General features: G+C 48.4%; 1 protein-coding gene across 6 annotated transcripts in view; it reads right to left on the bottom strand.

Moving 5' to 3' along the window:
• The window catches only part of JAKMIP1 (janus kinase and microtubule interacting protein 1), a 93443-nt gene that overhangs the window by 21194 nt on the left and 57399 nt on the right, over positions 1–14850 (bottom strand). For 5 of the 6 annotated variants that reach the window (XM_056855993.1, XM_056855992.1, XM_056855991.1 and 2 more), the window contains 5 exons: positions 14326–14391; positions 11613–11681; positions 9941–10018; positions 4374–4577; positions 1235–1300 (listed from right to left, as the gene is read on the bottom strand). In XM_056855993.1, coding sequence (XP_056711971.1) covers positions 1235–1300; positions 4374–4577; positions 9941–10018; positions 11613–11681; positions 14326–14391 — 483 coding nt within the window. The remainder of the gene's footprint in view (positions 1–1234; positions 1301–4373; positions 4578–9940; positions 10019–11612; positions 11682–14325; positions 14392–14850) is intronic. The other variant, XM_056855990.1, reaches the window with a different exon arrangement.

Here is a 14850-nt window from a genome sequence, read left to right on the forward strand (position 1 = left end):
TCTCCCTGGATGGAGAGTTGTCTAAACCTGCAGAACTCAATCCAGTCCTTAACAAGTTCTGGAGATATGGTTGGTGCGGACGTGGAATGAGCAGGTTGAAGAATCTGTTGCAGTACCGAAGGAGTCGGTACCAGGGATACTGGATCCAACGGGTCCGGATCCGAGATAAGTAAAGGGTCCTCTAATGGTTCCAGCTCAATGTCGGAGAAGGACTGGAGTGGAGAGCCCAAGTGGGGAGCAGGTGTTCTCGGTACCGGGGTCGGTACCGACTGAGAGAGGCTTGGATCCGAAGTCTTAGGCGTCGACGCGGACTTTCTGCGTACCGAGTGGCCGGATTCGGAGTGCTTCTCCTGGTGCTTGGACTTATGCTTATGCTTCTTAGATACATGGGTCGGATCCGAGAGTGTCGGATCCGAAGGCCTCGGAGTTGTACTGGTACCGGGGGTCGGTACCGAACGTGTCGACTGCGCGTCTCCTGGAGTTCTGGAACCCGTCGAGGGGGAGGGCGCTGAAAGGGCCTTTTTCCATAGTTCAGCGCTCAGCCGGTGCGCGCAAGCCTTGCGAGACCGGGTAGAGAAGCCTTGACATATTGAGCATTTCGAGACGTTGTGCCCCTCGCCTAAGCACCTTAGGCAAAGATCGTGTTGATTTGAGTGCGGTATTTTAGCCGGGCACTTCTTGCAGATCTTGAAAGGGGTTTGGGGGGCCATAACGGTCCTCAGCGCTAGGATGAGGGAACCGTGGATAAGCTGAGATTTATTTTCCCTTTCTTTTTTCTGTAGGGATCCTCTTTAAAACTGGTGGAAAGAAGAAGACAGCCAGGAAGGCGCGGCTCTAACGACTTACGGAAGCAAGACGAGTCTGAGGTAAGGCAAACGCTTCGATCTAAGCGGCGGCAAGAAAGGAACTGAGGAGGGAGGGGGATGCCCTGCCCAGGAGCATGCGGGCGTTTCGGCGCCAAGGCCGGCCCCGCCTGTGGTGGGAGGGGCATCCCCAGTTTGAGGCTTAAGGCTAATAAAGTTTCCGGCAGTAGGCCTGCACGCAGGCGCAGTCCCACCTGTGGGGCTGCACCGAAGACAGAAGATGAAATCAACGTTCCATGCACACACAGAAAAATGCAGGCCAATGTTCTTCAAATTTTAAAACGATACCAAATTACCAACAACACAATAATCCAAATTAATGAACAACATTTCAAAGCTTGGACTTGTTCCAGCACTTCAGAATATGCTACCTTTTCTTCTATTTCTTTGAGCTGTTTCTTCTGAAGTTCAATTTTATCTTCCAACTCCCGAATTCTCTGGAACAAACAATGAAAAAAAGAGAGGAGGAATTAAGTTATGTAGCGTGATAGGCAATATCTCCCTCCCCCTTTTTCAAAAATAGGAAAGATCGACAGCCAAAATATATGTTATATGTGACCAACTGAGTTATGGGTGTCTGATCCAACTCCTAGTCACAGGTTCAAGGGGGGACTAACCTATAAAAACCTGTCCTTCCATCCTGTGCCATTTTTGCCATAGAAACAGTCATGGGAGGGTCTCTTTGCCCCTTCCTTGGGCTCCACAGTTAGCTCCTGCATGATTGTTTGACTGGGTGTCGGGTCAGGCATCCATGACCCCACAAATGTCATGTGCATTTTGACCCTGAGTCAGATACCTCTCACTTTCCGCTCAATGACATGAAGTGAATGGCAGTAGACTTTTTCACCTGCTTTGTAAAATTTGATGTATGCTTTTACGATATCAAAAATAAAGTATATTTAAAAACAAGCCTAGGGTGTGTGTGGACATCTTGCAAGTAAAGAGATATCCTCACACATTAAAGGCTACATGACCAAAACGAATCCCTAAGATTTTGCATGCCCAGGGTAATGCTGATTGCCACTTTGGGGCCAGGAAGCAATTTTCCTCCAGGCCAGATTGACCAGGGATCCTGGAGGGGATTTGTTGCCATCTTCTGAGCATGGAGTGGGGGTCACTGGGGGTGTGTGGGGGAGGTAATTGTGAATTTCCTGCATTGAGAAGGGTTGGACTAGATGACCCTGATGGTCCCTTCCAACTCTGTGATTCTATATGAAAAATGTTACCTGAGCATCACACTTGTGAAAATATAATACTAAATTAGAGATCAAGAAAGCATCTTAATAGCTCTTGTGACTCAGTCTTATTGGATCAGCAAGTCCACAAAAACAATGTCGTAATTTTAGCACAAAGCAGGCGGTGCAGGATTTGCTAAGCTGCTTAGAGACTCAGCTCAAAAATGTTTGAAAGGGTTGGTCTGGTTGATGTACGAAGCATGCCCTGCAGAAGAACTCCTTTGTACAGCAGCAGCAGCAACCAACTGCCTGGTTTAGATCGCCAAAAAACGAATCAGCTGGCAGCATCAGAAGTATCTGGTAACTCTCAACGGTAAGGAGCGGTATGCTCAATACCTTCATGTCATTTGTCAGCCAGAATTAGTACGATTAACTGCCTAGGCAAAGCTAGATTCAAGCCCAGGAGTACCTTTGCCTCGGCAAAGAATGGTTTTCTGCAAGGTTGCTTGTTACAGATAAAAAAACTGTGTGGATTAAGTCTGAGGCTGTTAGAGAATTATCTGTCTGAAAGTAAAACTGCCAACCTGCTGGATAACACTGTCAATATTTTTAGCTGTCAAGGAGCACCCTTTTGTATGTAAGCGGCAATACTGGTTTTCTTGGGAAAGCAGCTCCCCTCGGTTCACACTGTAAGCAGCAGCTGGAACTTCGGCAAAGTCCAGAGTTCGGCTAGACTCTGCCACCTCTGCCTGTCCTGTTAATGTTTAAAGCGAATGGGGAGGGTCAGTTGTTGTTGGGGAGGGGAGGAAAGGGGGGTGCCAGATGTAAGGGGAGGGGGAGAGTGCCCCATTGGGTCAGGGTCCTTCTGGTAGCCCTTGGCACTCACAGTCCAGGGAGATGCTGAGGGGGCAGTTTGTGGTGTGCCACGTCTCACAGCTGTTGCCTATGCATTGATTTATATCAACGTTTAGTTTAAAAGTACACATCTAACAACTCCACAACATAATATTGTCTTGGGGTGTCAGCGGAGGGGCAAAGAAGTGGAAGGGGGAGACAGACTGCGGTACTCAGAGCAAAGATTGAAGCTACCCCACTTGTTCACAGAGGGAAGTAAATAAAACCCAAGAAGCAAACCCCAAGCAAAGGCCTTTCACAGTGAAGATGGTCCATCTAGTCATGAAATAAAGAAGCCAGTTTTTACCAGTTTAAATACAATCTTGCTACAGCAATAAATACTTTTTTGGAAGCTGTCCGAATTCAAGCGTCACTATATCAATGCAATTAAAAACAGTAAACCTGCATCTCAAATTCAAATCATGTATAGAATTATATCCCCTTTGTCAGTTATCAAAACCTTTCAAAAGTACAGGCTATAGGAAGGTTCTTTGCTTAAAAGCCAAGCCAAAGCACAACCTCAGTCTGAATGACATGACAGAAGTCACCTATAAAGGGCACAGCATGACTTCCTGTTCTCCATACCCGTCTGTAACTTAATTCACTGCCATCGATCAGCTCTTCACCTTAGCTACCTATCCAGACAATCCTTTCATCTGTTACTAAAATAAGAGCATTACTCTAATCTGCAGAATAAATAGAAAGCAGTGTCTTCTCCTCCTGCAAAGAAGAAAGCCATAAACTGCAGTGACAACATTGCCTTATGAAACCTAGGGAAATAAAATCCATTGGGATGGATCCGACAGAACATTCCTTCCAATGGCAGATCTTGGGGCATAAGAGCCCAGAGCCAGCAGAAGGGCCTTCTGGGCTGGCATTAGGGAGAAAATTTCCAAGGGTCCAAACCACTAGATGCAATTTAGCAAACGTTCATCGTAACTCAATTCTTTTGGAAGCCATTTTGCTGTCTCTGTTCCTGTAAATTCCCACACAAGTGGTCACTGAAAACAGCTTGCAGCTTGGGAGACAGCATTTTGCAGGAAGGTCACTGACAAGGCCCAAGGGAGAGCTGTTTTTTCTACTCTGGACTTTGAACTGCATCCCTGCAACTGATTGGCTCAGCTGCCAGTTAATCAACCATCTCAGCCAATGAGAATCATTATGACTCATCCCAGCTCCGCTGATACTGAAACCTTGAGCAAAGAAGGGTCCCTCATTGACCCCAAGATGTCCATGGCACAGGCCCCTCTGAAACTTTTCAGGAAACCCCTGTGGTCCTCCCCTGGCAACCAGGGCCGCTTCCCGGGATTCAACCAACCAGGAACCGCCTGAGGAGAAGCATTGGGACTTGGCAGAGGGAAGTGAAAATCATACAGATGCCCCAAACTGGTGGAAATCGAAGTGGAGGCCCACGCCTCAGCATGCAAAGGGGCGGGGTTACCTGCTGGGCCTGCTGCAGCAGCTCCATGCGTTCATGCAGGATTTGGCTGTCAAATTCACGGCTTTGTCGCAGGATCTGCCTCCGCACCTTCTCCACAGCCGCACGTAAGTCTTCCCTCTGGGCCTCATTCAAGGACTCGCTGGCTCTTTTCCCTGGCTCCTGCTGCAGAGCATTATAAAGTGTGGCTTCCAGCTCCTGGATTTTCTAATGCAACCCAAATCACATACAAAACAGTCTCCCGTTTGAATATGGAAAGCCAACGCAGCACAGCAAGAGCAACAGAAATACAAGTGAAAGGAAGCCAGCAGGGTGTGAGGACACAAACCAACAGCAGGGAAGCAGCCACCGGACATCAAAAACAAGTGGGGAGCATTCCATGTGAAGTGCACACAGAACTCCACACAGTGCAGGCACTGCGACGATGGTCATGGAGTCATCTGCACAGTTATCCAGACCTCACACCATGTTGGGCAGGAGGAGGCAATGGAGAGGGGCTGTAGCTCAGTGGCAGTGCACATGCGTGGCATGCAAGAAGTCCCTGGTTCAATCCCTGGAGCGTCCACTTCAAATAGGCTGTGAGGTTGGGAAATCACTATGCCACAGACCTTGGACTGCTGCTGCCCCTTGCAGTAGACGGCACCTGATGGTCTCGATGGACCAACAAGGCAACTGCATACGTCCAAATCAAACTGGATTGGCAAGAAAGCCCCATTAAACTGAAGGGCTCCTGTCAAAGTAGGGGCTACCTGGTGCATTGCTAAAACAGTCTAGAGTCAACCCTGTCAAAACAATAGAATACTGTAAGCAGCAGGAGACTGCTCAAAGAACAGGCTTTGACACTTTTAATTACTGCCCCTGGGATCGTAACAGTGGCTACCTACCATCGGTTCCACACATGTTTTGTTCCCTCTAGTGGTCAATTTGATATCACACAGGTTTAAGCCCGTCATAAAAACCTGCAGTTTAAATCTACAGGAAGATACGCTTGGACTTAAACCTGTGTGATATCGAATCGACCACTAAAGGGAGCAAAACAAATGCAGAAATGACCCCCCCTCCTGGAAGAGACAGGAATTTAGAAGCAAGGAAAATGAGAATGTGGAAAAGCCCATAGGTAAGATGTGTTCCCATCAACTAGCCCTTGACAAGTAAGGTTGCCAGCTGTAGCGTTCCCAGCTCCAGGCTGGGAAACTCCTGGAGATTTGGGGGTGGAGCCTGGGGAGGACAGGGACCTTAGCTGATCACAATGCCACAGAATCCACCCTCCAAAGCCTTCATTTTCTCCAGGGGAACTGACCTCTGTAGTCTGGAGATGAGCTGTAATTCTGGGGGATCCCCAGGTCCCACCAGGAGGCTGGCATTAGGGTTGTCAACCTCCAGGTATTAGCTGGAAATCTCTTGCTATTACAACTGATCTCCAGCTGATAGAGATCAGTTCACCTGGAGAAAATGGCAACTTTGGCTATTGGACTCTATGGCATTGAAGTCCCTCCCCTCTCCCAACCCTGCCCTCCTCTGGCTCCTCCCCAAAAACCTCCCGCCGGTGGCAAAGAGGGTCCTGGCGACCCTAGCTGGCATCCTTACTGATAAGATATTGGGCAGCATCCACCTGATCATCAAGCCACAGCTCAAAGAGGTTAGTGGCCTTACTCAAGAGTCATGGGAACAGTGAGTAAATCACAACTGGTTTGCACTGGCAAGATTCAGCAGTTGATACCCTGAGGTTAAAATGTCAGAATATATGATCAAAAATCCCCCTAAGAATGCCGGATGTCGCTCAAAAAATAATCCTGGGAGTGAAGGGTGACACACAATTACTTTGGTCACACGTTTCTTATAGACTGTAAATTAGTAGCCTGCTTGAAGTGGCAAGTGAAGTGAAAATCAAGTGGCCTGGTTTTCAGCCCACAGAACTTTATCCTAGCAGCACAGAGAAATATTTCCTTAATTAACACAGCAAACTGCTACACATTCACACTTTGCACTATACAGAGAGCCTCAAGCAGGGGAAGCATTTAAAGCTTGGCATGTGGGAGTCAAAGGTTGCTTCCTGCTGCCATAAGATGCTTCTGCCAATGCCAATGGGGGGCAACCCCTCCCCCACTGCTGATCCCAAGGGCCCCCTTCCCCCAGAAGTAGCACGTTTGGGGAACTTAGTGGGCTGCAATGGGAGGGGGAGGGGGAAAGCTTCAGTTTGTTCGTAGAGCTCTGCTGATGTTACTTTGGGGGCTGCCCGGAAGCTGTTTGGGAGCACCGGCCAAGTGTTGTGAGCACCAGCAAAGAGCTTCTCATTGGAGGTATTCTTCACGGAGATTTGCTGCTGTTTCGATGCTGATTTGCGTCGGAGGCAAATTTTGGTTATTCACTGCAGATCCGTGTTTTCCCCCACTGAGCAAAATAAGCCGGGTTAAAAGAGAGGCAATCCAAACCACTTCTGAGCCATACTTTCCAGTAGAAGAGCGTTTTGTTGCTCGGATGCCCATGAAAAAATGTTTGCTTCGCTCCCCGGGACGTCTCCTTTCTCCTCCCCCAAGAACGGTGATTGGCTGGGGGAGTTGCCACTCTAACAGCATCGCACCGGCAGGAGGGAGACCCAGAGCAGACTGGCTGCCCCTCTTCAGAAGGGTGATGGGGGTTTTGGCTTGGATCTGCTGCTCTCAGGATACCCCCCCAACACACACACACATAGGATCGCACCGGCAGGAGGGAGACCCAGAGCAGACTGGCTGCCCCTGTTCAGAAGGGTGATGGGGGTTTCGGCTTGGATTTCCTGCTCTCAGGATGCCCCCCCCCCAACACACACACAGGATCATGGGAAGAGTGGGCGGGATTAGGCGGATTTGGAGCGGTGAGTCATGAGCGGCAGCAGACGTAAGCAGCGCAGAGAAGTGCGCTGTTTCTCCCGTGAAAAATTGAAAATGCCTCGGGATGGGGGGAGAATCTGGCCTGCCATGAAAAAGCTATTTAAATCGGTTTATTGTTTGCTCCGATTCGAAACCGAAGCAAAATCTACCGTGAAGAATACCCCATTGATGTCGAACAAGGCTGGGGGCAGGGGGAGATCGTTACACAGAGCAAGTGAATACACCAGGGAGGAGAACAGACTAAAAACTCTTCTCCCTGACACACTCCCTACTTGGAATGATTTATTTATTTTTTGGCATGGAAGAGCGACCAGTCACGTGACTTTCTTCTCATACACTAGTACTCACAGTTTTACCACTTCAATGAGAAAACAGTGTTGCTTACCTGTAACTGTTATTCATCAAGTGGCCCTCTGTGCAGGCACACATGGGAACTGTGCCTGAGCATGTGCAGTTCCCATGTGTGCCTGCACAGAGGCCAAGAAGATGAACTAGGCCAAAGCTGCCTTTCTCCCTCTTCACAAGAAAACTGGATTGGTCCTTTGCCTTGGAACTTCACATATAATTGTTAAAAAAATCTCAGGGATGTGAAATTTTTAAAAATACAATACTGTTGTTTTATCACTGGTTGAGCCCGAGTCTTGCAAGTATAGTTTTAAGACACCAGAAGCTCAAAGTTCCAAAGGCAGGCTTTCGAAGCGGAGGATAAGGCAGTGTAACTGAGTAAGCTCTCGCGCAGAGGAGGTAAGCGCTGTATTCAGTCTCAGGGGCATTCTTCACGGTAGATTTTGCTTCTGTTTTGCCATGGACTAAAGAAAAACACGATTTAAATGTTTTTTTCATGGCCGCGATTTATCCCCATCAATTATCTGTAGTTTTGGTTTTTCATGGGAACAAAGCACGCTGTATTTGACAACGGTTTGGTCTGTCCCTTTTGCAGGAGCCCTCCCCTTCCAACAGGCTCATTGTTTATGCCTGCCCCCAGCTCCGCCCAGCAGATTACCTCGTGCGGTTCACCAGCCCCAGCGCAAAAAACAAGCACCAGTCCCTCTGGTCTCCTCCATTTTTCTTCCACCCTCGCTCTGTTCTGCTTTTGGAACAGTCAGATTCCAAATTGGGTGTGGGGGGCAAGGCAGCGCTTTCCTCAAAGCTTCCCTCTATTTTCTATAGGTGTGGAACCCATTGCCCTTTAATGATAGACAGGATTGGGGGTGGCAGGGAATCCATGTGCCCAGAGAAGTGTTTAGCTGAAAGTGGGAATGGGGGGTGGGGGGAGAGGAAAGAAGGCCCCTGGATTGCGCGCTAGCCATGATCCAGCCACATTGCATCGTGAAAGACAGGAGGGCTCCTAGCTTGCGTGCCAGCCCCGATCCAGCCAGTGTGCATGGCGAGGGGGGGGGAGAGGAAAGAAGGCCCCTGGATTGCGCGCTGGCCATGATCCAGCCACATTGCATCGTGAGAGACAGGAGGGCTCCTAGCTTGCGTGCCAGCCCCGATCCAGCCAGTGTGCATGGCGAGGGGGGGAGAGGAAAGGCCCCTGGATTGTGCGCTGGCCATGATCCGGCCACATTGCATCGTGAGAGACAGGAGGGCTCCTAGCTTGCATGCCAGCCTCGATCCAGCCAGTGTGCATGGCGAGGGGGGGAGAGGAAAGGCCCCTGGATTGCGCGCTGGCCATGATCCGGCCACATTGCATCGTGAGAGACAGGAGGGCTCCTAGCTTGCGTGCCAGCCCCGATCCAGCCAGTGTGCATGGCGAGGGGGGGAGAGGAAAGAAGGCCCCTGGATTGCGCGCTGGCCATGATCCGGCCACAGTGCATCGAGAGAGAGGAGGGAGATAAGAGGAGACTGGCCGCCCCTCTTCAGAAAAGTGATGGGAGGGAGTTTTGACTTGGGTTTTCCTCTCTCAGGATGCACATTTTCCCCATCCAATTTCTCAAAAATCCCCCCTCCCCTTTGGGGCAGAAGGGCCAACAGCCCCTTCTCTTGAAGATCCCCCCCACTGCCCTAGACTGAGCTGCCACCACCACCACCCCCCAGCGCGCGAGGAGCACATAGCGTGGCCCCGCCAGTCTCCCCCTGGAGCCGTCCGTCCAACGTCCCCCTGGGCTTGGAGGTGTGGGCCCAGCTCCAAGACCCATCCCGGGCGAAGGGCGGGGAAGGCGTGCGGGGACGGAGGGAGAGAAGTGCCAGGATTCTAGGCAGGCAGGCAGGCAGGTAAAGGGGCGGTATTCTTGTCCGAGCGCAAAACTCCCCCAGCCAATCACCGTTCTTGGGGGAGGAGAAAGGAGACGTCCCGGGGAGCGAAGCAAACATTTTTTCATGGGCATCCGCGCAAGAAAACACGTGTCCACAGGAAAGATCGTTTCAAAAGTGGTTTGGATTGCCTCTCTTTTAACCTGGCTTATTTTGCTAAGGGGGGGAAACCACGGATCTGCAGTGAATAACCAAAATTTGACTCCGATGCAAATCAGCATCGAAACAGCAGCAAATCTCCGTGAAGAATACCCCTCAGTCTTGTAGTTTAGCATACACACTTTAAAAACCGAAACTTAATTCTCACTATTTTATTCATGATTATTCTGTGGCCTGTAACAGGCAATTTCTGTTTTCTTTATTCAGCAGAACGAATAGTCATGTATGCCTATATTTTCCTCACACAAAAAAAGAGCTGTATTTCAATTGAACACACATATTTCCCACCATGTAAGCCTGGTCCAGAGCTTGCTTCCTGTAGTCGAGTTCTTCCTCTAGATAACCCTTCTGCTTCGTGAAGAGGTCCTGAGTAATAATAAAAACAAAGGCAGGGTTTGGCTTTTGCTTGACTCAAGCAAAACAGCAAAGAGTCAGGCATTCATCATGAGTGTACAAAGGCCAAAAAATGAACCAAGCAAGGTGTTTGTAGCTAAAAAAAGTCGTATTCCTTTCAGAACAGAGATGAAATATTTTCTGTCACACACCTTTCCCTGAGCATGCATGAACTCCTTGTTTGTTGTGGCCCTCAGCCACACCACTGGATATCATGGAGCTGATTCTCTCACAGATTCACATGATGGCTTGCATCCAGATGTTACAGCTGGCTCCCAAGAAAAACCTTAAGCTGCCACCAGGCAAATAACTGTTGTTCTTAACCTGGGAAGGCTCATCTAGACATGCAAGAAATCATTTGACATCAGTGAGTATGTGAACTATTTGGCCACCTTGATGGTACCCCAGGTGACATGGCAATCTACTGGAGAAAGATTCAGCTTATGACATTTTTGCACGTCTCGAGCCTGGCTCAGACCTGCAGGCTCATCACTTGATGAAGCTTCCTCTTTAGAAAATGCTTCTCTTTACTTGAATGGAAATGTATGCATGTGTAATCAATTAACAGACTAAAATCGGGTAAGATGTCTTTACCTTCATACCTTCTAATTAGAATAATACACAAGAATTTCTCTTCAGCCTTTTATGCATGGCTGTTTCCTTTGTGGTCACCCCTCCAATGACTTCAGATCTTTGTTTTGATTATGCATGCCATTTCCCACCATCAGAGGTCACCTCACTCTCCCCCTGAGTTTCCCTGCATTTTCAGGGACCTGTTTTATGTCGAATTTGAAAATGCAGGCATTTAATGTTGATTTTAAATTGTATGTCAGAGGAAATCATAGCTAGGGCACCATCTTTTTAGTTAGGTTTGGTTTTATGATTTTAATAGTAACTATTTGAATATGTTTTATATTCTTGTTTGTATTGATTACTATGTATAATTGTGTTGTTGTTAGCCGCCCCGAGCCCATCTTCTGCTGGGAAAGAGCAGGGTATAAATAAAATAAAATAAAATGAAAATGAAATAAATAGAGAGCTTCATGACCCAAGGAACTATTTGAACCAAGGTCACGCCACTCTAAGTCCATCATTCTCATCATCACTGCACCACACGGGCATGCTCCATTGCACAACTACTCTACCACAAGGCTTGGACTTTCAATTGACTACTGAGGAAGGCCAAATAGGCTGAAACGCATCTGCCATGTGGTTATAGGTATCAACTTTAGGAAATGCCATTGTGCTGTTTTAATGTTTTTAAAATAATTTTTATTTTGACATAGCGCCTTAAATAAATTATATTTCCATTATCTATAGATTTTATTTATCCCACCCAACCTTGGGTACCCAGCTTCTGTTTTCTAGGTTGGGTTTCATTCCCCTCTTATTTCTTCTATAAGTGCAGGGATGTGACAGGAAAGTCCAGGGAGGCTGGGAGGGCCAGCTCTGGAAAGAGGCCATTCATACTAAAGTGTGTGTGTGTGTGTGGGGGGGGGTGCGAATACACGTGCACCCCTACTCCCAACTATTTGTGAAAAACAAAAGGCAGAGATTTCCTCCTTACCTTTTCGTTTTCCAGGTCCACCATCTTCTGAGTGAGTGCAGCTTCTGTCTCCTCTATTTGTTTGAGCCACTGTAGGAAAATAACAGCCAAACACTGAAACTGCCGCCTTCAGCAGAGATGCCTGCCTAACACGTGGTAAGTCAACATCCTTATACTGTTAACTGCTGGATTCTCTATGGAACAAATGAAACGACTGGAATGGGCTGTCTGGAAACAAAAGTTTGGATGCAGGCTATTTTCTGCTAGAAGCAGGCCATGCATCAATGAAAGGGAACTTTTCTACCTCCTGAAGCACACGGTCTCCCCCCTACTGCTCCTGGGGGCAGGGAACCGTTTTGGGGAGCTCAGTAGGGTGCTGAGGAGCCAGGGAGGCAAAACATTCCACTCCATTGATTGATGGAAGCGCCTTCTGTTAACCGAAGCCAAACTCTGCATGTGACCTGAATTTGCAGCAGGGATTGCTTTTTATATTGAAATGGACCGATGGTTCTCCTTTGTTCAGAAACTTCGTATGACACATTTTGAGCAGGTGCCCATACTGTATTTTCTTCAAAAATCAGGACGACATTTGTTTCCCCACATAGGTCCTGTGTTGTAAATCGTATCACAGTGTTACAAGTGGGGACCCCACGAGACTCGCGGGGAGGGGAATCCTATCGTTTTGTTGTCGTCGTCCCCACTTGGCCATCCACTTGCTATCCGGCCTGCCCACCAATGGCTACCTGGCTCAACTATGAGGCTCCAACTCCTCTGCTCCCCTGCTGCCTGCTGCCTCCGCCTGCCTGGCTCATGTGGCCACAGCTGTGGCTCTCTCCTTCTCTGGCCTGTCAGGCTTAGGCGGCAGCTCCTTCCCCTCTACCCATCCCATGGCCACCCTAATGGGGATGCTCCATTATGTGGAGACAAAGTTCTTGTCTATGGGGTGGGGATTTAACTGCCCCTTCAGTTTCTAGGGTTTTTACATTTTTCTAAAAACCTAGGGGGCCACCCAAGTTCCACAGAGGAATACCCCCATCTGAACCTGGCCCCGCTCTCTGGGTCCATTGATCCACATGGGGGCAGGTTCAGCCCTAGATATTGGATACCTTGAGCAAGCACCAAACAATAACCTAAGAGGTAGCTCTCAGATAAGAGAGAGCAGCATTATACTGAATTAGAAAACATCCAGGAGAGACAGACATCCTAGCAACAGCCAACCTCTGAGTTCAAAAGATAGCTCCGGGGGGATGGGGGACGACAGTTTCAGAGAGTGCTTAGAGCTACGTGATCCAGACAGACTTCCTGAAGATCCCTGGAGGCCAAATCATGACTTACTTAGTGGGGAGGCTAAACAAAAACCAATGAGTTGCAAATTATATGTTTACATCCTTGTAGTTCTGAGCGTTGCGCTGCTGGCAGGATGTGTACGTTTCCTCCTCTCAGAATTAGTGTGCTTTGCTATTGACTCCAGGGACTGAAAAGACTTCTGTTTTAGCATTCAGGCCACTAAACTGAACCAAGTTTGCAGGCAGCCCCATGTGAACTCCTTTCCTGGCGAACTACCATGCAGCAGCTGCCACTCGAACAGTGCAATCCTAAGGAGAGTTACTCCAGTCTAAACCCATTGAGATGAATGTGGTTAGACTGAAGTAACTCTCCTTAGGATTGCACTATTAGGCTACTTTTGATTGCTCACCGCAGGAGGCTACTCCCCGAGGGGCACACAGTGGCGTGCAGAGATTCACCATGGAAATTTGTTTTATCACATTTATTTCCCACCTTTTCCTGTAATAGAATTCAGAGTAGCACAGATGAGTTCCCAGGACCTAGACTTGCTTGGCTTTGGATACACTGTTAGATCACATCCCTTCCAACCGCACCCTGGGCCCTTTCTAAAGGCGGAGGACGAGCTCCCCTAACACCTCTATGGCTAATGGGAAAATGGAGCCCTCTCGGCTTCCCAGGAGTGGGGGCACCTGCTCCTCAGGAGAAGGGTTTCCTCCCCACTTTTAGAGAGGACGGGAGCTTATACAGCTGTTGCCTCCTGCGGCCGCTCAGCTTCCAGATCACCATAAAGCATTAGCCAACAAAAGCACTAATTGGTAGCCAGGATCTGAAGCTGTTTGAGGGTGGAACTAGACAGCGCACTTTCCACATGAATGCTCCAAGGTATGTGCCGGTGTCATCCAACTCTAGTCAGAAATAGACCTGATTCTGTCATTGAAGTTGAACACCACCACTTAGCTACCAAGTTGGCAGAAGACCACCATTGCTGCCCTTCCGCCGAGTACACCCCTCCTCTTCTGCTGACACTGCTGCCCTCCCCCTCAACTCTCCTGTGCTACGAGATGGACTTGGGAGGGGAGGGGCCTGTGTGCCCTCCTTCCTTCCTTCCTTCCTTCCCCCCCCCCCAACTGCCTTCTCTTCCCCTCCACCCAACCCAATGAAGCCTGGCCTCGTGGGAGGGGCTGCTTAACAAGGCTGGCCAGGACTCGCAATAGGGGGTGGGGGTCCACCTCAATGGCAGAAGTGGGTCTGAAACCTGGGCCAGCTATTTTTACAAAAAGAGGTTATGTTCAAAGTCTTTTCACCCAAAAAGTCATGATTAAATCAGGATTTAAAGTGATATTTAAAAGGGGTGCAGAGGGATTTTAAAAAATATGGTACATAAAATACAGCTTTTGCAGGATGGAAAGTTCGTGCCTTTGACAAGCAACTGTCCACTGAATTCTACCTTTTCGCAGAGGGAAAGTACAGTTCCAGCTTGGATTATCGCAACCTGTTCTTCATTCCTCAGATTCTAAAACAGAAAAGGACATTTTATTTTACAACACTCCACAGGCTCTTTGGAGCACATCTTTTTAGATGTCACAAGAAAACCACAGTTTGTTGGTAATGGACACATATTGGTTATAATACTCCTTCCAATCTCTCTTTGCACAGCGACTGAAGTATTCAAATAAGCCATGTGAATTGTGACATCCAAATGGAAGGACTAACTGGTGTTAGTTTCCATCTCAGTTTCAGGGATCCTTAACCATGGTTGAATCCTAATTAAGAATCCTGATTGCCAGGAATGAAACTAACTCCCATTAATCCAGACATTTTCATTTGGACATTGCGACTAACTGCGGTTAGTCTTCTGTCTTCAGTCACCCTGTGCTGTGCCAGGGAGAAGATAGAAAGAGCACAGAAATGCAACTGTTAGCCAGGCCTTACCCACATGCCCAAAAAGGTTTATTCATAATGTCTGAAAGTA

Source organism: Euleptes europaea, chromosome 9 (assembly GCF_029931775.1).
Source record: "Euleptes europaea isolate rEulEur1 chromosome 9, rEulEur1.hap1, whole genome shotgun sequence".
Lineage (NCBI taxonomy): Eukaryota > Metazoa > Chordata > Lepidosauria > Squamata > Sphaerodactylidae > Euleptes > Euleptes europaea.